The 13,014-nt window shown below is 32.7% G+C and overlaps 1 protein-coding gene across 1 annotated transcript; it reads left to right on the top strand.

Moving 5' to 3' along the window:
* Positions 1-745: 745 nt before the first annotated feature.
* On the top strand, positions 746-12,636 carry LOC134694290 (mucin-5AC-like). The gene is made up of 8 exons (XM_063555296.1): positions 746-1,443; positions 4,814-4,897; positions 6,952-8,613; positions 9,079-9,182; positions 9,857-9,924; positions 10,995-11,173; positions 11,744-11,827; positions 12,305-12,636. The coding sequence occupies exons 1-8, from the start codon at positions 1,140-1,142 to the stop codon at positions 12,505-12,507; spliced, it is 2,688 nt and encodes an 895-aa protein (XP_063411366.1). The 5' UTR covers positions 746-1,139; the 3' UTR covers positions 12,508-12,636.
* Positions 12,637-13,014: the final 378 nt, after the last annotated feature.

Genomic DNA, 13,014 nt, shown 5'->3' with positions numbered 1-13,014 from the left:
TTTCGTTAATAAAGGAAAACCTGTATATTTGTGGATATATTTAGTGGTTTTACCGAGATGTGCATACAAGTCTTTAAAGATTAGTCACTCGTTGAACATCTCATCTCGTGGTTTACTTGTACAGACAAAATCCATGAAAATTGGTATCCCAACGAATGATAATGAATCCATAGTCTTTGTAATTATATATAATAACAATTCTTATAATAATAATAATAATAATAATAATAATAATAATAATAATAATAATAATAATAATTGTAATAATAATAATAATAATAATAATAATAATAATAAAAAATAAAAATAATAATAATAATAATAATAATAATAATAATAATAATAATAATAATAGAATTTAATTAAATGAAAATTAAATTAATTTATTGAATTAACATATACATGTATTGAGACTCGACAAATCGAGTTGTCCTTTACTCTTATTATGCTAATTTGAGCATGTGACAGCCGAGTAGTAAAAGTCCGTGCAATTTAACGGTCTCTTTTACCTTGAAAACCGAACGGAGAGGACGTTAAAAAAATAAGAGAAATATTTCTACATACACTATCAAGATAAGTATTGTTTTAATAAGTTTATTTAAGAATTCATATTTTAAATCTAATTCGGATTTAAAGATTTTATTTATATTTTTTTTTTTGTAATAATTAAATTAACTTATTACTTCGTCGAATTAAATATGTGGTTGAGCCACGTGGTATTGAAATTTTAAATGAATAATTTTTATTAGTACATGCATTGCCTAAACATGTTTAATTTCACAGTTTATTTTATCATTGATGCAGCATGTTAAAGAATACCTGTTATAATTCGTAGAGACAGGTAGGTGCATGTTTACAGGTTAAATTAATCATAAATAAATTATATATTTTACATATCACAATTCGTGATATACATGTACCGGTAAAAAAAAATAATAAATAAATAAAAAATAATTAGATAAGAGACAATCAAAGGAATTGATTTAAGCTCAAATGATTGAGTTGATAGATATGAATAAAAATTGACATTGAAGTCGATGCATTGAAACTGTTACAAAAATAAATCAAATTAAAAGACAAAATACTAGCTATGTGATGTTAGTAAGTACTTCAATTTTTAACCTATTTCGTTTATACAAATGCCTAGAATTGGTCGACGAAGAAATGGGAATGGGCGCGCACGAGTGCCCGTTGTTGAAGCGCAACCACCAGAGAGACGACGCGGAAGGAGAAACCGTGCAGTTGCTGCACCAAGAAATCAAAATGTGGGGCAAATTGTTGGTGAAGTACAAGTACAAGCACCTCTTCCTCTACAAATCCAGGCTCCTTTGCCAATTGAAAGACAACCTGCCTTGCAAGGTCCCGTAACACCAGCAATGCACGTACAAGCGCCATTTGCGCAAGTTGAAATACCAGCTCCTGTGCCAATGCCTAATCAAAATGGTGAGATAAATAATGATCCTATGCTTATACCTAATCAGTCAGAATGTGATGTTTACGTATCTCAAAATTTGAAAGAAAAAATATGGAATAGAGAATTTATAGATTTGTCATTACTTCTTTATCAAAATTGTATTAGTCAAGTTGACAGACCTCAGAATGTTATAAGTTATGATAATGCAGCTGGTTCCTTTGTAATTACATCAAACAAAAACAGCATAGTTAAATCTATTCAAAACATTGAGTCATGGACTGATGCATTTATAAATTATATGAAAATATTTATTCAACGTTTAACAAATTTAGCTAGTGAATTGACCACTTATATGTCAATCATTAGAGGTACACAAGTGTCTTTTGAGAAGATTTATTGTTATGACCAGCAATTTCGATTAAAAATGGCAAATAATCCTACAAGATCTTGGTCTTCCGTTGATGGCATTTTATGGTACACCGTCATATCTAATGGGGAACCGGAGGGTAATACAATTCAACAGACAAGTATAGGTAATCGACCATGCTATGATTATAATTTTAAGGGAGCTTGTAATCGTCAAAATTGTTTTTACACCCATTTATGTATGAAATGCGGAATGGCCCACCCTTTTGCTGGCTGTCAACAAGTAAATAGCAACCAGGCATATGCTCGTTCTCAAAATGCAGCCCGAGGCACATATCAAAATACAACAAGAGTTGCTAGACATTTTGCACCTAAAAGTCAAACACATTTTCAAAGAGGAGCAAATTCGAATCAAGGATTTAGACTTCGAGGAAGCAGATTCCCTGCCCTTCGAATGGCCGCACCACAAACATTTAACAATTAAATTTTATATTTTTCAGAATCTTTAATTAATCCGTTGGACATGTGGTGTCTTGGCTTTACTCCGATTAATATCACAGAATTAAATAAACTTCTTTTCAATTACCCAAATCAACATGATGCAATGATATTATGCAAGAGATTTTCTGAAGGTTTCGGTTAAATTATTTTGGACCCCGATGTAGGATTGAATCAAAAAAATTACATTCAGTCATCCAAAATCCTGGGGTGGCATGGGAAAAAGTCATGAGTGAAGTAAAAAATGGTCGCATAGCTGGTCCTTTTTGACTAGACCTATATCTAATCTAAGGTGTTCGCCTATAGGTGTAATTCCTAAGAAAACGGATGGATTTAGATTGATTACGCACTTATCTTTTCCGCCAAATTTGAGTATAAACGACTTTATTGATGAAAAATTTACTACAGTAAAGTATTCGTCTTTTGACAATGCTATTGATATGAATAAAAGATTGGGTTCAAATGTTGAAATTGGAAAAAAGAACATTAAATCCGCCTTCAGATTGTTAAAAATTTATCTAGGGGACTTTGATCTATTAGGGTTTAAACTCAATGAATATTATTTCATAGATAAATCATTGCCGATGGGGTACTCAGAATCAAATTGCTTATTCGAAAAATTTTCAACTTTCATTCAATGGGCTGTCATGAATAAGTCCAATTCAGATAATCTTGATCATTATTTGGATGATTTTTTATTTGCTGGTAAAAGTAAAACTGAAGGTTGTAAAAATCTGATGAATAGTTTTGATAGAGTATGTTGTCGTCTTGGAGTCCCAATTGCTCATGAAAAAACAGAAGGCCCAACAACAAAACTTAGTTATCTAGGTTTGCTTATAGACACAGAAAAAATGCTAATACAAATTCCGGAGGACAAAGTATTGGAGTTAAAGTAAAACATTAAATGGGTATTGGGTAGGAAAAAGATAACTTTAAGGGACCTACAATCTTTGTGTGGGTCATTAGCTTTTTGTGCAAAAGTTCTACCTGCAGGCAGAGCATTTAGCAGACGAATTTATTTGGCAAGTAGTCATGCAAAGAAACCACATCATTATGTCAGAATCACAGAAGGCATGTATCAAGACTTGTTGGTATGGGAATTGTTTTTAGACAAATTTAACGGTATTAGTTACATGCTCGACATTGATTGGACTTCAAATTCAGTTTTACAACTATTTACTGAAAGCGCTGGTGGTTCAACAAAAGGGTCTGGCTGCTATGTCCAAGGTAAATGGGCTTTTCTTAAATGGCCTGTAGAATGGTCTGGTACTGAAGTTCTCAGGGATATATCATATTTAGAAATGATACCTATTGCACTATCTGTTTACTTATGGGGTAACCTTTTTCAAAAAAGGAAAATTTTATTTAATTCGGATAATAATGCCGTGGTTGAAATTTTAAATAAGAAGACGTCAAAATCTATACGAATTATGAACCTTGTTAGACACATAGTATATTGGTCATTATTAGGCAATTTTCACATTAAGGCACAGTTCATTCCTGGTTATACAAATATAATTGCGGATTGTATTTCTCGTAAAAAATTTCAGAAATTCAAAAGTCTGGCTCTAACAGCAGATACACATCCAGCTACAATTCCGGAGGAATTTTGGAACATTTTAGACCAGAAATAGCAAAGTTATTGGACGCATCGAATTCTCAGAATACATGGAAAATGTATAACAATGGACTGACTTCATTTGTTTCATTTAGATTAAAAGAAGGTTTAGGAAATACATGGCCGCCCAGTATTTCGCATTTAGTAAATTATGTTGCTTATTTATCAAAATTAGGATATGCCCCTGCAACGGTTAAGGTGTACTTGTCAGGTTTAAGCTATTATTTACGAATAAATGAGCTCACTGATTTGACTTCATCGTTCATTATACAAAAAATGTTGAAAGGAATGGACAAATTATATGGCGTAGTGGATAATCGCAAACCTATATCTTTAGAAATATTAGCTCGATTAATAAACTCGTTGCAATTTGTCTGTTCTTCAGTATATGAATGTACGTTATTTAGATCCATGTTTTCATTAGCATTTTTTGCATTTTTGAGAATCGGTGAAATTACAATTGATAGAAATACGCAACATGTCATTAACAATGATGATGTCAATGTTTCACATCATTCATAATCTGCATATATAAACAATTCCCTTTTCGAAAACAGACCAAAAAAGTTTATCTACAACATTAACAGTTGAACGATTTAATCAAGTAGATATTTGCCCGGTGAGATTGTTATTAAACTTTATTTCAATCAAACACCAAAACAATAGACCACTTTTTTGTCATTTTAACAAAACCGGTGTAACACGATATCAGTTTTCTAGTGTACTATGCAAGACCATGAAATTTATTGATTGTATTCCAAATGAGTACAACACGCATTCATTTCGAATAGGAGCAGCTACACATTTTGCTATGAACGGTCATACTGATGAAGAAATTATGACTTTAGGTCGTTGGAAATCTGCATCCTTTAAACGTTATATAAGAATTGAGCTAACCAAATAACTTATAATTTCAGCTTGTCTTAGTAATGAAATATGGATTATTGGTTCTTCAATAATATGCAGTGCTCATGATCACTCGGAGAACAGACCTTCAGATAGTAATTTAGGTTTTTGAAAAATAATAATTGTTTTTTGGGATGGGCAGGCAAATCTGGTATGAAATGGGACGATGTTATTGGCACAGTTAACAGCATCATTAATTGTTGCAACAAAATTCCACATGCGTTGATATTGCATTGTGGTGGGAATGACATAGGAAATGTACCATGTGGTGCTCTGCTATATCACATTAAATTTACAATAGCAATTCTGTCTCGCATGCTCCCAAATTGTTCTCTTATATGGTCAAGCATTCTTCCCAGGCGTTCATGGCGTTACTCAAGTGATGACCATGCCATGGAAGTTACAAGAAAGAGAATAAATAGGGGAGTAATATCTTATATACTCAAACATGGAGGATACGTTATCAAATATCCAGATTTTGATGATCGTCATCCTGCGCTATATTCTGACGATGGAGTACATCTATCATTTATTGGAAATGATACTTTCTTGAATCAAATTCAGTCAGCAATAGAAACATTCATAAAGTATCCACATTGTGTTGTATTTCCTCACGATCACCTCTAGTTTAAAATAAACACAGTTCATACTGATAATGGATGAAAATACATGTATTTTATAAAATTTGGTTGTTATATAAATGATGAATTCGCAATATCTTTTATTATTTTGATTGTTTAAATGTTGTTGAAAAGTTGATTGTAGAATTGGAAATAACTGAATTGTCATGGGTAAATTTTGTGGCGGATTATCATTCTGTACTAAAGTCCGAATGATAATTTTGGCGAAATTTACTTCATTTTATGCAGACTATGGATAGCCCAGCTGCTAATTCTGAAATATTGCTGAATGGACCGCCCTTCAGTACACCAGCTTTGGATCGCCCAGCTGTGTTACAATGATCAGTTCAATCGTCATCAACATTTTATTGATTGACAAATATTTTGGTTGTGTACTGTTGTTGTAACAGTTGTTGTTGTTTTATGAATGAATTTTGATTAAATGTTGCCATGACAATTCAATATCCAAACAAAATCAGTGTTTGTTATTTGTTGTACTGAAATACAAATCAAGGCATCAATGGCGTCTGTTCGTCAATTCTGATAATTGGTTAATTTACACCAAGTGATATTTTTGGTCAAATGAGATATTCAATAATAGAATTTAATTAAATGAAAATTAAATTAATTTATTGAATTAACATATACATGTATTGAGACTCGACAAATCGAGTTGTCCTTTACCCTTATTATGCTAATTTGAGCATGTGACAGCCGAGTAGTAAAAGTCCGTGCAATTTAACGGTCTCTTTTACCTTGAAAACCGAACGGAGAGGACGTTAAAAAATTAAGACCCATCCTCTCCCACCCTTAAGAATTGAACTTTGTTTGCTGCTGGTTTTATTTATTTTTCAGATGCTCCAGTCTTCAAACACATATCCGTCATGGTAACATGCTGAAGCAGTCACACAACTGGAGCGAAATTTACTTCATTTTATGCAGACTATGGATAGCCCAGCTGCTAATTCTGAAATATTGCTGAATGGACCGCCCTTCAGTACACCAGCTTTGGATCGCCTAGCTGTGATAGAATGATTAGTTCAATCGTCATCAACATTTTATTGATTGACAAATATTTTGGTTGTGTACTGTTGTTGTAACAGTTGTTTTTGTTTTATGAATGAATTTTGATTAAATGTTGCCATGACAATTCAATATCCAAACAAAATCAGTGTTTGTTATTTGTTGTATTGAAATACAAATCCAGGCATCAATGGCGTCTGTTCGTCAATTCTGATAATTGGTTAATTTACACCAAGTGATATTTTTGGTCAAATGAGATATTAAATAATTATAATAATAATAATAATAATAATGATGATCAAGTAATTAAAAAAATATACTGAAGGAGCATTAAATTTTACGAGTTAAAAAGACACAAATTATCACGAAAAAAAATAAAACTTAATATTAAACTTTGCAAGTGAAGTACTGTTTATGATATCAATAATAACTGCAATACACCATTTTAATATCAGAAAAGAATAAGCATGTTTTTAATTTACTTTTATATTTTATTTCATAATCAGAAAACTGTTTATACGGCGACAGAAAAGGAGTGGTATTTAATAATGTTGGGTGGACTTGTGCTCAGATGTACATTTTGGGTCCTCACAATTGTGATAGTACACAAGTACAACAGCTATGTTGCGCATCGTGTAACCCTGAAACAACATCAATTGCAGTAACAACAGAAGCCAAAACAACAACAACTAAATTACCGACTACAACTGATTATTTAACGACAACAGAATCATTTACAACACCAGAACCTCTGACAACAACTAAATCAGTTACTACAACAGAATCTGTCACAACAACAAAGCCTCTGACAACAACTGAATCTGTCACAACAACAAAGCTTCTGACCATAACTGAATCTGTCACAACAACAAAACCTCTGACAACAACTGAATCTATCACAACAACAAAGCCTCTGACAACAACTGAATCTGTTACAACAACAGAGCATCTGACAACAATTGAATCTGTCACAACAACAGAGCCTCGGACAACAACTGATTCTGTCACAACAACAAAGCCTCTGACTACAACTGAAACTGTCACAACAAGAGAGCCTCGGACAACAACTGAATCTTTCACAACAACAGAGCCTCTGACAACAACTGAATCCGTTACTAAAACAGAACCTCTGACAACAACTGAATCAGTTACAACCACAGAGGCTGTGACAACAAAAGAACCAGTTACTACAACAGAGACTTTGACAACAACTGAATATGTCAATAATTCACAGCCTTTGACAGCAACCGAATCAGTTACCACCACAGAGGCTGTAAAAATAACCGACTCAGTTACTTCAACAGAGCATGCGACACAAACTGAATTGGCTACTACACCAGAGCATGTGACAACAAATAAAGCAGTAGCTACACCAGAGCCTGTGCCAACAACTGAATCAGTTACTACAATAGAGCCTGGGACAACAACCGAATCAGTTACTACAACGGAGCCTTTGATATCAACTGAATCATTAGCTACAACAGAACTATTAACAACTAAAAATGCAGGTTCTACAACAGAACATCCGCCAACTCTTGAATCAGTTGTTACAACACACCCACAAACATCTACAAAATCAGTAACTACAACAGAACCTCTAACAACTCCCGAAGCAGTTATAACAACTCAGCCACAAACAACTACAACATCAGTAACTACAACAACTGCAGAGTCGGTTACCACAAATAAGCTTCTAACAACAAGAAAAACAGAACCTCTAACATCCTCTAAGTCGGTAATTACACAAGAACCTGAATCATTCACTTCAGCAAAGACGATAACAACTACAGAAACATTCCCTCAAACATCTCCTGGATCAATTATGACAACCCAACCACAAACAACTACAAAATCAGTAACTACAAGAGTACCTGTTACATCCTCTAATTCACAAACTACACAAGATACTCTAACAACAATTGAACCAGTTACAACAACTAAGCCACTACCAAGTACTGAATCAGTTACTACAACAGAACCTCTAAAACCACCCGAACCATTTATAACAACAAGGCCACAAACAACTGCAACAAAAACTCAAACAACTATTGAATCAATTACTACAACAGAACATCCAACAACTACTGAGTCAGACACTACCACAGATTTACTTACAACTACTTTAGGACCATTATCAACTTCGTCATCAGGATTATTTGATACGTCAAGTAAGTAAATGATACAAAACAGACGGGGGAATATACCAGGGGGGGATTTTACAATTTGAAGCAACAGAAAGACAGAAAATATCATTTGAAAGCAAAATGACAAAACAGTCCACAAAAGTTTACACAGTACCTCGAAGATTGATCTACATACACCACACTTAATCACACAAGAGATGATTACGATGCTGTAGAATAACGAAAACAGTTATTTAATTGTAAATTAATGTTTAAAGTGTATTATACTAACAAGAAACTTTTTCTGTTCCTGCATTTCATATGACTTCCAAATTATCACCCATGACAGAAAATTGTGTCATTTGGTCTCTAGTGAAGAGTTGCCTCATTAGCAATCCGACCAAATCTCCTTTTTTATATCATACAAAATGTACATCTTTTTATATAAATATGAACTACGAAATACCAAAAAAACAACATGCTATTTATGTTATTAACATTTTCTTTCAGGACAGTTTGAAGCTTCTGTGTCAATGGATAAAACGTGGAATCCAGAATATGCTAACACCTCTAGCACAGAATATTTAGACTTACAGAAAAACTTTACTAAACAGGTAAGTTTCATAAAGACTGTACTAGACATACACACCAATTAACTGGTAGACGCTTCAGAACAAAACAGCTTTTTCCTAAACACAAAATATACCTAGCCAGCTTCTGCTGTAATAATTTTTTGATGTACTGCGGCATTATCAAGAGTATGATAAACTTGGTGCAACTAAACTCATCATAGATACCAGGACCACATTTTGTATATACGCCAGATGCGCGTTTCGTTAACAAAAGACTCATCAGTGACGCTCGAATCCATTATCAAGAGTATGATAAACCTGGTGCAGAGGTATTGATAAACATGTTTCACGACAGACGCGCGTTTAGTTTACAAAACACTCATCGGTACGAATCAGAAAAACAGAAACACGGAGTTGCAGGTGAATAGTTATATAAATTTTATTAGGAAAATATTGTTTAGGTGATGTAATACAATGGAGGAAAAATCATTGCATGTTATATCTTTACTTCTATGTGAGCTCAGGTATCTCTCTTCATAACACATAAGGAAACGCATTACCCTTTTCAATTGGATTAAAAAGTCCAGTCTCGAAAACAGTTCAGTGATTGATTTACGTCAATTTGGTATCAAAAAAAATCTTTCGCTTGTTTCTCTCAGAAAATTTTCAGACTTTCAGATGAGTAGGAAAATGTATGTTTATTTAAATTTTTACAGCTTATGAATATGTATGAAAATACAACAATAAAAGACGCTATTCAGAATGTGACAATAACTGGATTTAGGTAAGTAACATATTGCTGATATTACTTCTACATAACTGAATTTAGGCAATTTGTACTTGATTCCTATTTTGATATATTTACCGGATTTATAATCACATAAGCAACACGACGGGTGCCGCATGTGGAGCAGGAACTGCTTACCCTTCCGAAGCACCTGAGGTCACCCCTAGTTTTTGGTGGGGTTCGTGTTGTTTATTCGTTAGTTTTCTATGTTGTGTCATGTGTACTATTGTTTTTCTGTTTGTCTTTTTCATTTTTAGCCATGGCGTTGTCAGTTTGTTTTAGATTTACGAGTTTGACTGTCCCTTTGGTGTCTTTCGTCCCTCTTTTGACACATTTGCACATACAAAAGATTGAGGCAAGTTGTACATGCATGTCGAGTTAATATATAGATGTCTGTCAGACATACTTGACAAAATGTATCTCTCCAATATTAAATTATAATGTATGTCACCATTTCATATTTTAGCGTGCAGATATTGCAAAGAGCTTATTTCACACATGTAGTTTGTGCAGTGAATAATATAAATGATAAGTAAATACTTCGTTCCTAATTGATCATGTTTACGACGTTACTTATTGCAACAAATCACTGCATTATCCTATAAAATTGGTTAAAATAAAAACACGTAAAGTCACATAATTCTAGAGCATCTTCATTCATCTGCAGGAGAGGGCGGGGTTGGTGTTGCAACATGTTAAATTTTCTTTCCAATGTTAAACTATTGTTTGCCTGTTTGTATATATCTTTTAGCTTGTTTTGGTATTCTCTCATCGATGTTAGCGTTGGTGTTTTGCATATCTGCTTTTGCTTATCGTTTAAAAGGCGAATGTTTTACGTATGGCGAAGATTTTGATATTGAAACTGTACACACATAGACCATTTTTATCAGAACTGTTTGTGTCATAACTGTGTGTAAAAAAAATATACGGGTCAACTAAATAGTATGGCTAACGCAAGCTTTTGTGAAATAACATCGGTTTTCAATAAAATTGATAATTCCTTATTGTTTATTATATGTCACTAAAATTGTAAAACTGTCATAACCTTCAAATTGTTTTTTATCTAGGAATGGCAGTGTTATTGCGGATTATATAATAGAGTTAAAACCAGGAACAACAGAATCCGAAACAACTATAACAAATATTACAAAACAAGCAGTGGAAAAGATCAAATCAAATCCTTCACCAGATTTTGACCTTATCAAATTGATCAACACAGACCAAATTGTTGTCGAAGAAGTTATAGGTAAGCTGTTCATGAGCATAGGTATAAAGTATGAAGCATTACTCTAATTTATTTCTGTATTTGTTGTACTGACCACATGTGGTCGGAGATCTTGTTTAGTTAGCGAATATTTCTGTTGATATAACGAAATTTGCTAACTCACTTGAAATTAAAGAAAAATGAAATGAAAATCATACTCAATCAAGTACATGTAGGACTAAAGCGACCTTCAGCATGAATTCTTAACCTCGAGCATTTAGATTTGAAACTAATGAAACCAGGAATAAATAATAACATAAACGCACACAGAGCTGTATAACAGAAAGATACCCTAAGCCAAATAAATTTTATGTCAGCTATCTTCTTGGGAGAGGGTGATATATTTGAATTTGTATCATTTGATTGATCAAAAATATATAAATGTGTCAAGGATACTGTTCTGTCTCCCTATATATATTTTATATATTTAATCGTTGGATCAAATTGCATTGTCAACAATTTACAGATCATTTCCATGATGATTGAAATATATGCAAATGACATGATTATCCCAATACTGCTTTTAGCACATATCACTTTTCATTGATTTAGCAAAAACAACTTATGGAATTACGTCGCCTCCAGATGGGACAACTCAAAGCACAACACAGTCAGTAGAAACAATGGATAATTTAGGTATGATGTAAAAGCTGTTTTCTGCTTATTTTAGGTTTTGTATTTTTATTTAAGCTGTGTCATTTTCTGATAAATGAGGACGACTTTGTAGGAATACGATGTATCAGAACAATTAACTTTACAAAAAGCTTGGTATATGACTTTATTTTAAGAAAAAATGCGTTAATACAATACTCGGAGAGTTACAAATAGGTTTATAAATTATTCCAATGTACTAATATGTGTCTCCCACATATGTACGACTAGTAATTTGAAAACACGTAAAATTATCCTTTAATCCTAAATTTAACTATCATGTTATAAAGAAAACCGTTATCATTTTGTATTTTTGCAGATTTGACTGTTTCCATAAAAAGCTATATTTAATACTATGATTAGAATTTCGCTGAACTTTGTTTTACAGGGCCTCGTCTCCATAACCTTCCATGCTTGATTTCATGATAACTGTTTAGTGAATTTGATATTGTTTATTTACAGAGCCTCTTTTGATTGGTATCGGTGCAGTTGGAGGAGTTATCATTTTAGGCATCGGAATATGCATTAGTATTTGTTGTATGCGTTCGAAGAAATCATCTCAAAATGCAGAAAAAATAAATAAGGTAATACACATTTTAATTTATATCAATTGCACGATATATATTATATATATATTACAACGTAATAGTTTCTGTATCATATAGATCATATTTGAGTTTGATATGAAATTTATGGAACAATGTGTGGGATATTGCGATATGTAATTTTAAACATGTTAAATGGGGTTTCTTGTTAACAAATGTGTATACTTGTTATTGTAATTTACTACAATCAAAGTGCAACAGTAAAAACATAATCTGATCAAATATAGCTGACATCACTTATTGATAACAGATGAAATACCTATTGCACTAAAAATAGATATTTGGTTTTCACTCATGAGATAGTTGGTCTGTGACACGAGATGAGTCCAATTTATGTGATAATTTAGTAGTGAATATTTGTTTTTCGTCCAAAAGTTTAAAATGAAGAAATTAAAATTGCTTTTTAAGGTGGATCATCATCCAATATTTCCTAGATAGATTTTCATATCTTTGACCAAAATGAATATTTTGCTATGCTTTTGTAAAAAAAAGATAAAAAATAGTATGGGTCATTGTGCTATTTTCAAGCCGATGAGTTTGAGAAGACCTTTCTTGAAAACGAAATCT

This window comes from Mytilus trossulus, chromosome 13 (genome assembly GCF_036588685.1).
Source record: "Mytilus trossulus isolate FHL-02 chromosome 13, PNRI_Mtr1.1.1.hap1, whole genome shotgun sequence".
Taxonomy (NCBI): domain Eukaryota; kingdom Metazoa; phylum Mollusca; class Bivalvia; order Mytilida; family Mytilidae; genus Mytilus; species Mytilus trossulus.
This window is presented reverse-complemented; position numbering and strand designations above follow the sequence as displayed.